The 12,238-nt window shown below is 38.3% G+C and overlaps 1 protein-coding gene across 14 annotated transcripts in view; it reads right to left on the bottom strand.

Moving 5' to 3' along the window:
• Positions 1-12,238, bottom strand: part of LOC123267470 — a 134,782-nt gene that overhangs the window by 77,874 nt on the left and 44,670 nt on the right. For 13 of the 14 annotated variants that reach the window (XM_044732102.1, XM_044732099.1, XM_044732100.1 and 10 more), the window contains exon 3: positions 4,512-9,965. In XM_044732102.1, coding sequence (XP_044588037.1) covers positions 4,512-9,737 — 5,226 coding nt within the window. In that variant the 5' untranslated portion in view covers positions 9,738-9,965. Of the gene's footprint in view, positions 1-4,511; positions 9,966-10,300; positions 10,744-12,238 lie in introns of those variants that run through there. The other variant, XM_044732101.1, reaches the window with a different exon arrangement.

Genomic DNA, 12,238 nt, shown 5'->3' on the forward strand with positions numbered 1-12,238 from the left:
TTAATTAAAATAAAACTTTCCGAGTTTGTAAGCGATGATTAAATATTTTTCTTAATTTAATGTACGTTACTGTAATTTTATGTAAATTACCTCTGCAATGCTAATTGCGGCTCTGTTTTATTCTCTTTTTCAATATTATTATTTTTTATTTTAATTATTTTAATAGTAATAGCAATAATGTATAATATAAAAGTGAGAAATTGGTCTTTTCTCTCCCTGTTTTTTTAAATATCGGCAATTACTTTTTGTTTATTCGATTAATCGATAGTTTTCGGAGTTTCTATTACCGGAGCGAAGCATAGTAGTATGCGCAAAATCCCCGGACGTTGCGTGATATTCAATAGAGTACCAGTCAAATCTCACGTGAGTATGATCTGCAATGCGTACGGATTATTACCGAGTTATTACCACCTGTTATAATATTACAAATCACGATCAAATGGTTGACTAGCAACTTTCCGAGTGCGGCTCTACTCCTACTTAGAGTTAGAATTAGGGTTGCTTTATTTATCATTCGATAAATTACAATTATTATTATTATTATATCATTTTCATTTACAGGCACTTGATCAATAGACCGTTTTAATTAGTTTTCATGGTCGTTACTCGTGAATTATTGGTCGCAGTTTTTGGAAATGGATACTTTATATTATTAATTGGGTAGGTAGACTGAATTAACTGTTTTTACAGTTAAATATTCAAGAATTTTATTAATATTTGCACTGAAAAAAAAATATTTTTCTTAGTACATTGTTTAAATTATAATAAAGAACTTGCATAATCTGTGATTTAAATTTTTTTGAGGGAATTAATATTAATTAAACATTAATAATAATCATAAACAACCTTGCAGTCACTACGTGACTGCCATGACTTGTACAATATGAATGAAGAAAATTTTGCTTTATTAAGGTAGTTTGGGCTCCAAATGACTTCAACTTGACCCGATATTTTTTTATATTCATTCGAAAGATTATGATTTAATACATCTATAGAAAAAAAATCAGATTTTTTTACCACACCGTTTAAGAGATATAATTAATTAAAGTTTTGCAAAAATACACGGTCTCTTATGAGTGTCCTTGTTCAATAACTCCGGAAATGGAGGATTTATAAAAAATCGGCCGACTTGACCCAATAAACAAACTTTCCAATAGATAGAACAATGTTTCATACATATTCTATCAAAATTTGATAACGATTTACCACATAGTTTTAATTTAATTAATTTTTTAATATCAAAAATTGGTTTCTATCTTTGTTGTTTGGCGGAAACATTACTCCCCTATCTTTATTAGGGAAAAAATGGCGACTTCTCGGTGCGCGGCAAATTTGAAATTGAAATATAATCATAAAGTTTTTTTCCATTAAAATAAATTGTTATTAAACATACATTAAAAGTTCACGTAAATTTAAACAATAAATGAACACCGTGAGCAGCTGTTTTAAATACCGACCATGCATAACCTATAACAATTGTTATTGTTTTGTGGCTGCCCAGTACTTGTCAGTTGATATTTTAATAGTTATATTATTATAATTATTTAACCATAATTATGAATTGAATTTATTGAATTAAATTCTGATTAGAAATAATTTTATATTTTATGCTATTTTTCGAGTGATCACTTGCAAAAAAGAAAAAAAAAATATCTATTAATTTGACCTCGGAATGCGACGATCAAACTACCTTAAATAATGACTTTCGTTAAATTGCACTGTACTTTCTTAAATATTAACGTTTTCAAACATATAAGCTCATCCTGATGTTACACTCGTCAAGAGTTTTCATTTGAGTACCCACATGCATTTTTTATATATTTTTTATGTATACATATATATGACATATATTTTAAAGATATAAGCTCATCCTGATATTACACTCGTCAAGAGCTTTCATTTGAGTACCCACATGCATTTTTTATATATTTTTTATGTATACATATTTATAATATATATAAATATATAAAATATATGAAAAATGGATGTGGGTACTCAAATGAAAGGTCTCGATGAGTGTAACATCGGGATGAGCTAATATCTTAAAAAATGTCAATAGTTCACAAGATACAAGGTCATTTCTTAATCATGTATTTAGAGATAGAGTATTTTTCTTATTCTCCTAAAAATATAGATTATTTTTATTAATGTTTATTAATTAATGCAAGTTTTCTATTATAATTTGATAATATTGTCATGATCGTCCAATCCAAAATAACTTGGATAAAAACGACCAACTGAAGTTATTTTGGCACAAGTTCTTATGGAAGCTTGCCAAATTCTACAACTTCAAATTGCCGAAGTCTTTAACTCATCAAGCCAAAACTACTCTATTCAAAAACGACTCTATCAATGATGATCATAACATTTGAACCACACTAAAAAAAAATAATTTTTTTTCAGCGCAAGATTTATTCAGTATCTCCAAAAAAAATTTCCTATACTGTAAAAATTTGTTATTAATTTTTTACGATCAAATTGAACTTTTTCGAATTTGCGCACTAAAATTGCGGACAATTTTATTACAATGCATTGATAGTAAAGTTATGATAATAAAAATTTTTTAAAGTATAATTGCATTTATTTTGTTGCATAACATTATATTGTTTCTTCAAAATCCTCTTATGAAACCATATTACATTCCTATAAGCATATATCGACTTTTATGATAAAGGTGTTCCACTTATTCGATTTGCATCGAGTTTTCGTTTTCATGCTTGCTCGATTACATTAGAATCTGTTCTGTGTTCACCACCTAACATGCATAACATCTTACATAACTCTATCGCTTTCATGTCCTTAGAAGCTATCCTAGGAATTTCCTAACTTCACGTCATAGAAATTAAATCAATACTTCAATCCAAATTTTTTTCCATAATTTGCATCAAAATGTTCTAATCTAGACTATTGATGCCGCATATTACCATGAAAGTACTTCAATATTTTTCTGTTTTCATTATATATTCATGACCATAAAAATTCGCTAAGATTATAAAAGAATCCGCTTAAGGAGATCCAAGAACTCTTCTAGTGTAAAGAATGTCTATAAAAAAATAATACGTAGAAATACTTTTGTTATGCATCTTAAAGTTAATTTTTAAATTAATTAATAACATTATTGAGGAAATTTCCGAAAAGTTTACTCATTAAATAATTATTAACATTTAATTGACTAATAAAAAATATAGCACTCTGAATTACTGGTATACACTTGACAACACCGCAAGAGTTCCCTAACCTTCAAATTTATTTATGTTTACTGTCTAACTAAAATGACTAAGATCTTCTAGCATTTAAAAACCGCGGGAACTTATGCTTTGGGTAACTGCGCAAGCGGTGTTGCCAAGTCAAATACAAGACTTTAGAGAACGCAAGCTCCGAGTGATTTTTCATAAAAAATATAAAATATCTCCGTAATACGTTCAGAAAGTTACTTTTTTTATTGTTTTAATCGAAAGCTTATTATTTTTTCAATCAAATTCAATGAAAATAAAATTTTTTTTTAATCGTTAATTGCATTAAATTCTTAACCAAATACCGGCTGGTGGAATCTCTATTCATATAAAAATTACAATTTTCCTAATTATCTAATTAAATATCCCAGAAACCTGTTTTTTAATTTTTTTTATTAATTATTCAGAATTTACAAATTTTCAGAATTAAAAATTTGACTTAGTGTGGATCTCCTTAACCTATACTATCAATTTTCCATCTAAGCCGCCATTTCGTGCAACGTTACATCCGCCATCTTGTTGAAATTAAAATTTAGCTTAAAATCAACTTAAACTCATTTTTTACGATTCTTACACTTTTTTTTCATCAACAATATTATTAATTTCAAATTTTAAAACACTAATTATTAAAAATTCATTTTTAACATTGATAAAATGAATTATAATATAAAAAATAAAATTTTTTATGGATCTCCTTAACTGTCTATTGATCAAGTAACTTTTTTTCAAGCATGCTCCAAAACTCAATTTTTCATCCAAGAAGCACCTTTATACCTATGTGCGAAAATTTTAGAATATCTTCCAAAAAAGCTATGGTAAAAAAATTTAAAAATCATCAAAAACCATCAAGATTTTTTAGAAAAATTACAAATAGTCTTTAGATAAGCTGGGACATTTATCTTATTTATAAATAATTAATTAATATATCCTCATCGAATTGAAAGCTTGACGAGGTTAGGTAAGCTTCGTTACAAAGTATCCTACTAAAACCAATAATTAGAAAACGAATAACCTATCCTTAACCCTAGTCGTTAGATCCAAGTAGCCTTAATTGACATTAGAGAGCAAGAACGAAAGTTGCCTCTTATTGACTTTATTTTTCGTTAATTACACCCACAACCATAATGTAAAAGTATATAAAAGCCCATCAAAAAATCACCAATCACAACAGAAGAATCCTCGAAACCGCTAGGCCTGGTGAAAATTCCAAGACCAGGACCCGAATTTCGAGTAGACCCTGTTGAGATTTTCGTGCCCTCACTTGATCATGATACTCACAGTAGGAGGCGGAGGAGGAACAGCAGTTTCCTTGGCAGTGGCGTCTTCTTCCTCCTTGAGCTTATCTTCAGCCTTGCGTTCCTTCAAAGCCTTTAGGAGCTTCCATTTAGACCCCGGAGGTCCAGGACTGACTTGTCCTTCCTTCAAAGTAGTATCAGAACTTCCGCAGGACGAAGAATCGATCTTGATCTTGGGCAAGCTTAGCGTTGCAGTTTCCGCGCTTCCAGCTCCATCGCGTTCTCCTTCAACGACAGTGCTCTCTGAGTCCCAGCCTCCGGGAATGCTAACGGAGACCTCACTGGGTGGAACACTGACGCTTCCTTCCCTGGATAGGGAATCAGAACCTTGATGAAGGAGCTGCTTCTCGCTTTCCCTACGCATTGTGGACCCACTGGAGCTGCGCCTGGACTGCTCTTCTAAATCCTTGCGGAGGTCCAGTTCTTCTTCCAATTCGTCCATGGAGTGGACAGGACTATCAGGTCCTGATGTTTCGCCAGAAGAGCCTTCGTCCATCGGTAACAAAGCTGTCCGTTCCTCACGACGAGCCTCTTCTTCATGGGCCCAGGTGTGGTAGTCAGTAACTCTTGCAAAAACAGTCTCAATACTCTCAGCATTCTTTTTCTTAGGAATCGGCTTGCCGTCGTCTTCAAAAGGTCGCTGGCGACTCAACGGAATGGCGCCGTTGATCTTAGTACCTCTCAAATTGTTAATCAAATTGTTGTCCTTCTTGGTGTTATACTCGTTGGTTTCCTCAACAATCTTGTTAGTGTCCTTGGGAACAGCTTTAAGCTTGAGCTCCTTCAGGACGAAGGACATCCGCTGCTTGACGTCTTCATCAGGACAATAAGGTTGCTCTTCAGGCTCCTCAACGAGAACCTGGCCCATTTCAATATCCAACTGCGACTGCCGTTCTAATTCTTCAAGCTTCTTCAATTCGTAGCAGTACCACTCGTCTTCAGAATCTATAGAGTCTTCAGTACTCTGGCGCCTGGAAGACACACGGGAGGTGCTACGGTAGGAGTGAGTGCTTCTGTTGTCCTCATCCCCTTCTCCGCTTCTTGAACCTCCCCAAGGAATATCCAGAGATTGTTGATGTCTAGGCAAGAACCTGTTGGTGACGTATCCAAAGCCCCGAGTGCTGGAAGCCGACGGACTCCCTTCCGAGACAGGTGCCTCCTCGGACAGGCTTGTCACCAGCTCCGGAGGCTTCGCACTCGGTGTCTTTTCGTTTTTTTCAACATTTTCTTCTTGAGGCTGGGATTCTTCTTCACCTTCTTTAGGAGGTGAAGATTCTTGCAACTGGCCGTCGTCTGATTTCTTATCGAAAGCGTCTTCAGACATCAGCTGGTCGTCTGATACTGTGGAAGACTGACGCTGACGATACTTCCCCAAAGCTCTTGACACTGCGAACTCCATACTGGCTCCACCCATCATCGCAACTGGTAACTTGGGTGCCTTTTCATTGGGAGCTTCGTCGGAACTTCCCGTAGAGCGCTTAATATCTCCAACTGTCGGGAACATTGACGTAGACCCGCCAGAACCTGATCCCGTGCTTTTTCCTGAACCGTCATGAGCATCTTCGGCGTTGGTCAGGTTGTCTGACAATTCTTGCTCACTATTTTCGTGTTTGATCCTTAGATCTCTTTCCTTCATGCGATCCTGAGCTGCCTGAAGCTGGAGCTGTTCCTGGTGCTGCTGGATCTGCTGTTGCAAAGCAGCCTGCTGCTGTTGAAGATAGTCCAGGTGTTGCTGTTGAGGCGACGGAAGTGTTGGAGTTTGCTGCTGAATCTGTTGCTGGATCTGTTGCTGCTGCGCCAAAGTAGACGGAGTTTTCCGCTTCTGGCTGGCTCGAACTTTAGCAAAGAAAGGAGGATCTTGGTTAATATCCGACATGACACTATCTTCATCTTCGGACAATCCACTCTGTCTTCCGCTGCTCCACTCAGTTTCCGACTGCTCTGGATCAGACAGCGATTGAGAGTGGTGGCTCCTTCGTTTGGCCTTCTGAAGAATCCCCGAGACTGTAGACACCAGATTATGCTTCTTCTTCTTCCTTGCAGCGTGTGATCTTCTAGACTTAACCTCAGGTGGTTCTTGCTGACTTCCAGAGTCAGAAACATCAAGATCTTCCCTCCTGACTCCTCCCGGAAGAGATTGGCTTCGATGACGCTTGGTAAGGTGCAAATCCGGTAACCAATGGCTCATCGAGCTCATCGCGTTCTTCAGCGAAGAACCACGGCGAACTTTCTTAGGAACCTTTACTTCCTCGCGTTCTTTTATATCCGCTGATATGCTGATGTATCCCGACTGAGACACAATTACATTGGAAGGATCGTAGTAACCTTGCTGAGGTTGGGTAACTTGTCTGTCCTTGTCAACAACATACTGAGCTGGACGCTGTCGGAAATTCTCCGAGGCACTGCTTTCTGAGCTGGTCATCCGCTGGACATAGGCCTGCTGATACTGCTGTTGGTACTGAGCTCGCTGTTGGTGGTAATTTTGGTAGTACTGCTGATGGCTTTGATAACTAGGCGGCTGAGGGTATCTTCGATCGTTGTAATTCTGAGCATAACTACCATCCGAAGTCATAGACCTTATACTAGAAGAAGTTGAATCATGAGGAATCTGAGACTCACGATACCAATTGTCGGCTTCTGTCTGTGGAAGATTTGCGGAAGTTGGATAGTAGGACAATGCATCAGTAATATTACCAGGAAACATGTTTCTGTAAGCTGTTTTGTAAGCTTCTTGGTTCGCTCTATCACCGTAGGACATCACTCTAGTTGGCTTACGATGAGGATACCCTGAAAGCGCAGCTTCTGCGTACTGCATCGCGTTGTAGGCTTCTTGGTAGTTAGCCAAGTCAGCGCCACGGTAGAATTGCTCAGCGCTGGTAGTTCGTGGGACCAACGACCGGGTGGAGCCACTGGGGCTGCTAGTGTAGACTCCTGTGATGAAATGTTGCCGATTACCAGCAACGGAGTAGATAGCCGGCTGATCTGGTCGGTAGATCACATCCGTCCCGGGAGTAACCGTGTCGTAGGTATGCTGATGTTGAAGTGTCTGAGCACGACCACGTTTTTTCGGACTGGCGTTGATATTCCCAGCTGATCCGAAGGTGTAGTCATCTTTGGAAGCTGGAGATTTAGCCAAGGGAACGTGATTCGCCATCAGACTGTTTGCGGTGGTAGTAACGTTGCCGAAAGCATCGCGGCCTTCAGGCGTGTCGTACAAGGGTTCTTGGATGGCAGTCGAAGTTGGAAGCGAAGGAATTGGACTAGCGGTTCTTAATTGGTTCGCAGTGATTATCGACCTGGTGTGGTCCAGCGAGTAAGAAGTCAGCATCTTGGTCATCGAAGTCTTGGGAGAGCTGGGAGACTTGTCGACGCCGCTCCAGCTGCTCATTGAGGACAGACCAGAGTCTGAGATAGCTGCCATAATGTTAGAAGGCTTGGGAACGTGCTTCGGTGATGCGCGAGGTGATTTAGGCGACAAGGGCCGGTTTAGTCTGTCATCAGTCAGTTTTTCAGCTGGCATCAGAAAAGCGTCGCTGGAGTCTCTCGGAGCTGGTGGAGGCGGCGAGCTTGGTGATGGACTGGGTGGAGTTCTACTCTCGGGAAACTCAAAGTTGAGCCTTGCGGCGCTACCGAAGTACCCATCACGGCGAGTTCGAAGACTCTGGACGCTGTGGATGCTATGGACACTGTGGATGCTGTGTTGGCTGCTAGCAGACAACGTAGGCGACGGAATCTTATCTGTAGCAGTGTTGTAGCTAACAGTCGGAGAGGCGCAGGTCACTGCTACGAAGCTCTCGCCAATCAGATCAGTCAGTTCCTTGTTTTCCGCGTAACCTTTTGCGAAGTTACCTGGGTCTATAGGCAAGGGCATCACTGGTTCCGGGCTCTTTTCTAGAAGCGAGCTCGTGTACCCTAACCTAGGTGGCGTGTAAGTCGATGTACTGTGAACAGACGAGTCTAAGTGACTCTTTGGTGTGGTGCTCAGTCTTGGAGAAATGGACCTGGCGGTAAAATCACCGTCTGTAGCCAGCCCAGAGTCAGTGCTGACCCGAGAGATAGACCTTCCCGTAGATCCTGGACTCTTGGAATACGTCCAATTGTCAACGTCAGTCTCAGCGTATATCTTACGCAATTGTTCGTCTATGCTACTAGCTTCCTCTGCTAACTTAGCCTCTGCTTCCGAGCTGAATCTCTTTGGAGACTCCATCAACCTAGTATTCAATTCAATCAGATCCTGCGAGTCCTTCTGAAGCTTGCTGGTCAGCTTATCCAATTCATGAAGCTTCTCCAACGCAACCTGGTCCAGCGAACTCAATTTGGACAATTCTGCCAGATCCTGCTCGCTGACACAAGGCGTATTTCCTCGGTAGCTCTTGTAATCAGCTGCACTAAAGATCTCTCCTTCATCCGGATCAGCCTCTTCTTCCTTCTTTTCCTCCACAACTTCTTCCTTATCTTCCTTCGCCTTTTCCTTAGCTTTCTCCTCCTTACCCTTGACCTTGTCCTCTTCCTTTTTGCCATTGGACTCATCAACGTCCTCCGCTTCTTCCCAAATCATCCCTAACTGAGAAGCAGGCCTTGAAGTCTCTCCACAGATCAAGTCTTCCCTGTAAGCGTTGTTCAGACTCCGGTAGAAAGCTTCATCAGGCATCGCTCCTTCTTCTTCCAACGTTTCCAAAGGATCCAACCTAACTGTCCGGTGCATTTCCGTAATCGCCGCAACAGCTCCACTGTCGTGAGTCGAATGCATCCTTGCTAATTCCTGCTGGGCCAACTTCTCCCTCAGTACACTGGTGTCCTCAATTCCCATCGAAGGACCCAGGCTTTTGGCAATTGCGTCCAATTCTCCAACAGATCCTCGCTGAGCTTCTTCGATCGCATTCGGCGCACCGCCGTTTCCAGGTCCTTGGTTACCACCAGCGTAGAATTCAATCAGCTGGCTGATCACCGTCTGCTGCTCGTACAACAGACCTTCCAGCTTCTCCAATCGCTCCCACATCTTAATGTACTCCTGGCTGAGCAGGTCCAACGCTCGCCACGCGTACTTCAGCTCAGTTTCCAGGATATTCAGCCGCTCTCCTAATCGCTCCATGTAGTCGCTGATGATGTAGTCGACGTTGCCATCACCGGTCAAGCCTGTGTAACTAGGCATTGTTGAGTCTGGAGCTGGGCTTCCAGACCCTGGTCCACTCAGCCTGGTAGTATCCATCTTGATTTTGGAGTTGGGTTATATTTGCTGCTCTTGGAACTTCAAGATCTTACTTCTGATCGGAACATTGTGATTGAAATTGGGTCCTGGGACACCTTGAACTTTTTTATGAAACACACTCGTGTAAAAATGATGAAATATTTTAACAAATAGTCCATTTTTTAAGAGTCTTTCATTGCACTTTTTAATTTAATTTCACTTTTAATTACCGGATGCTGACGGGCGAATCTGCAAAAAAAGAAACAAAATGTTAGATTGAATATTTTCTTAGGTTCGAAAGTGATTTTATTCCTTGGTAACTATTTTCAAGATTAAAAAATAGGTATATTTTTTTTGCTCCCAATACGATTGCTTTCAATGTAATCTAGAAGTATCGGATTTTCTCGTCACTTGCAAGCCAGTTTTAGCAATACGTTAATAAAAGATGACGTTAAATCGAACTGATTGAAAATGCGAACTGAATAATTCGGATTTAAGTGTGTTAAGTGCAGAATGGATACGTCCCAACGGATGGACAGAATTCTGAAGAAATAAGATGGAGTAAATTTATCTCAAGCTCTTACATTTAAACGTCAGTTTATTTACTTGGGAGGTAAATTGCTCGTGCTGAGGCTCAAAGAGACTCAACTACTGGTTACTGCTTTACTACTTAGCGATGTTAGTATTTTTTTATAAGATAAAATAAACAAACAAGGCTTAGAACGGTGAAGTTAACTCATCCAGAAATAGCTAACACTTTTGTTTTAAATCGTTAAGTCTATGTCCGTATCGATTTATCGAAGCCTTAGGATGTTTACTCGGCTTCTGGATACAATATTTTTTTATGTCCCTGTCATCGTAAGTCACGTCAATAAAAAAAACAATCCGATAGTCTGACTTATTTTTGTTCGGCAAGAATTATTGAGCGCCCGGGGAAAAATTTTCTGATAAGGTCATATATAGAAATATATGGCCATATCAGGAAATTAGGTGTGTCTATATATATGACTTGATATGGTCTGGAAGATCCATAATATGTCTTGATACAAAAATTGGTTTTATGCCATATATATGGCCATATTAAGCCATAAATATGGTCATACCATGCCATATATAAAGCCATACCATGCCATATATAGCCATATTGCGATACATATATCCATACAAAGCCATATGAATGTTCACACTATACCATATATATGGCAATATTATGCCATATATATGGTCATATCATACCACATGTATTGTCATATCATGCCATATATATGGTCATAGACGGCTATATCATGCTATATATATGACAGTATATATGGTCATACATATGTGGCCATATCATGCCATATATATGGTCATATGTGGCCATATCATGCCATATATGGTCATATATGTGGCTATATCATGCCATATATAACCATATCATGCTATATATATAACAGCGAATATTGAAATGTCATGCCATATATATGGTCATATACATATGGCTATATCATGCCATATATATGGTCATATACATATGGCTATATCATGCCATATATATGGTCATATATGACCATATCATGCTCTATATATGACAGTATATATGGTCATATATATGTGGCAATATTATGCCATATATATGGTCATATATGACCATATCATGCTATAAATATGACAGTGAATATTGAAATATCATGCCATGTATATGGTCATACACATATGGCCATATCATGTCATACATATGGTCATATATGACCATATCATGCTCTATATATGACAGTATATATAGTCATATATATGTGGCCATATCATGCTATATATATGGCAATATCATGACATGCAATGCCATATATAGCCATATAATTCCATAAATGGTCATATAATGCCATATGTACCCATACTAGAAAATTTAGTATTCATATATGGCCTGATATGGCCCAATATGAACAAAAAAACGCTCTACTATGGGTACATATGGCATATATGGCACGATATGGCCAATTTTTGTATAAATGTACTTTCCTCCCAAATAAATATTTATTGAATGTTAAAAAATATTTATTAAAATTTAATAAATTAAATAATTAGCTTCAAATAAATTAAATTATTAATAGTTAATAAATCCTTCTATCAGTATATGTGAAATCACATATGACTGAATAAGTCATAAATAATTATCTATAACCAATTAATTAAATTATCTATAACCAATTCCGTAATAAAAATATTTTATGACTAATCTTAATAAAAATGTTTCTCATAGCCGAAAATATATTACAATCAATATAAAATTCCAAAGCTCAAAAAGCCTTAAACTCTTAATAAATCAACTCGAAGAAATATTTCTCCCCTTAATACCATTGTTATTGTTTATCATTCTTTTCCGCAGTCGAAAGCTTAAGGAGCTTACAATAATAATAAATTTTAATTTTCAATTTCGCCGTCCGCCAACTTTAGTTGGCTGCCCGCCAACTCACTCTTGTTCTCGTGGGGGGTTTCGATCGCGAAATATGTTTGACGGTACTTATAATAGCTGTCATATTTCC

Source organism: Cotesia glomerata, linkage group LG6 (genome assembly GCF_020080835.1).
Source record: "Cotesia glomerata isolate CgM1 linkage group LG6, MPM_Cglom_v2.3, whole genome shotgun sequence".
NCBI lineage: Eukaryota > Metazoa > Arthropoda > Insecta > Hymenoptera > Braconidae > Cotesia > Cotesia glomerata.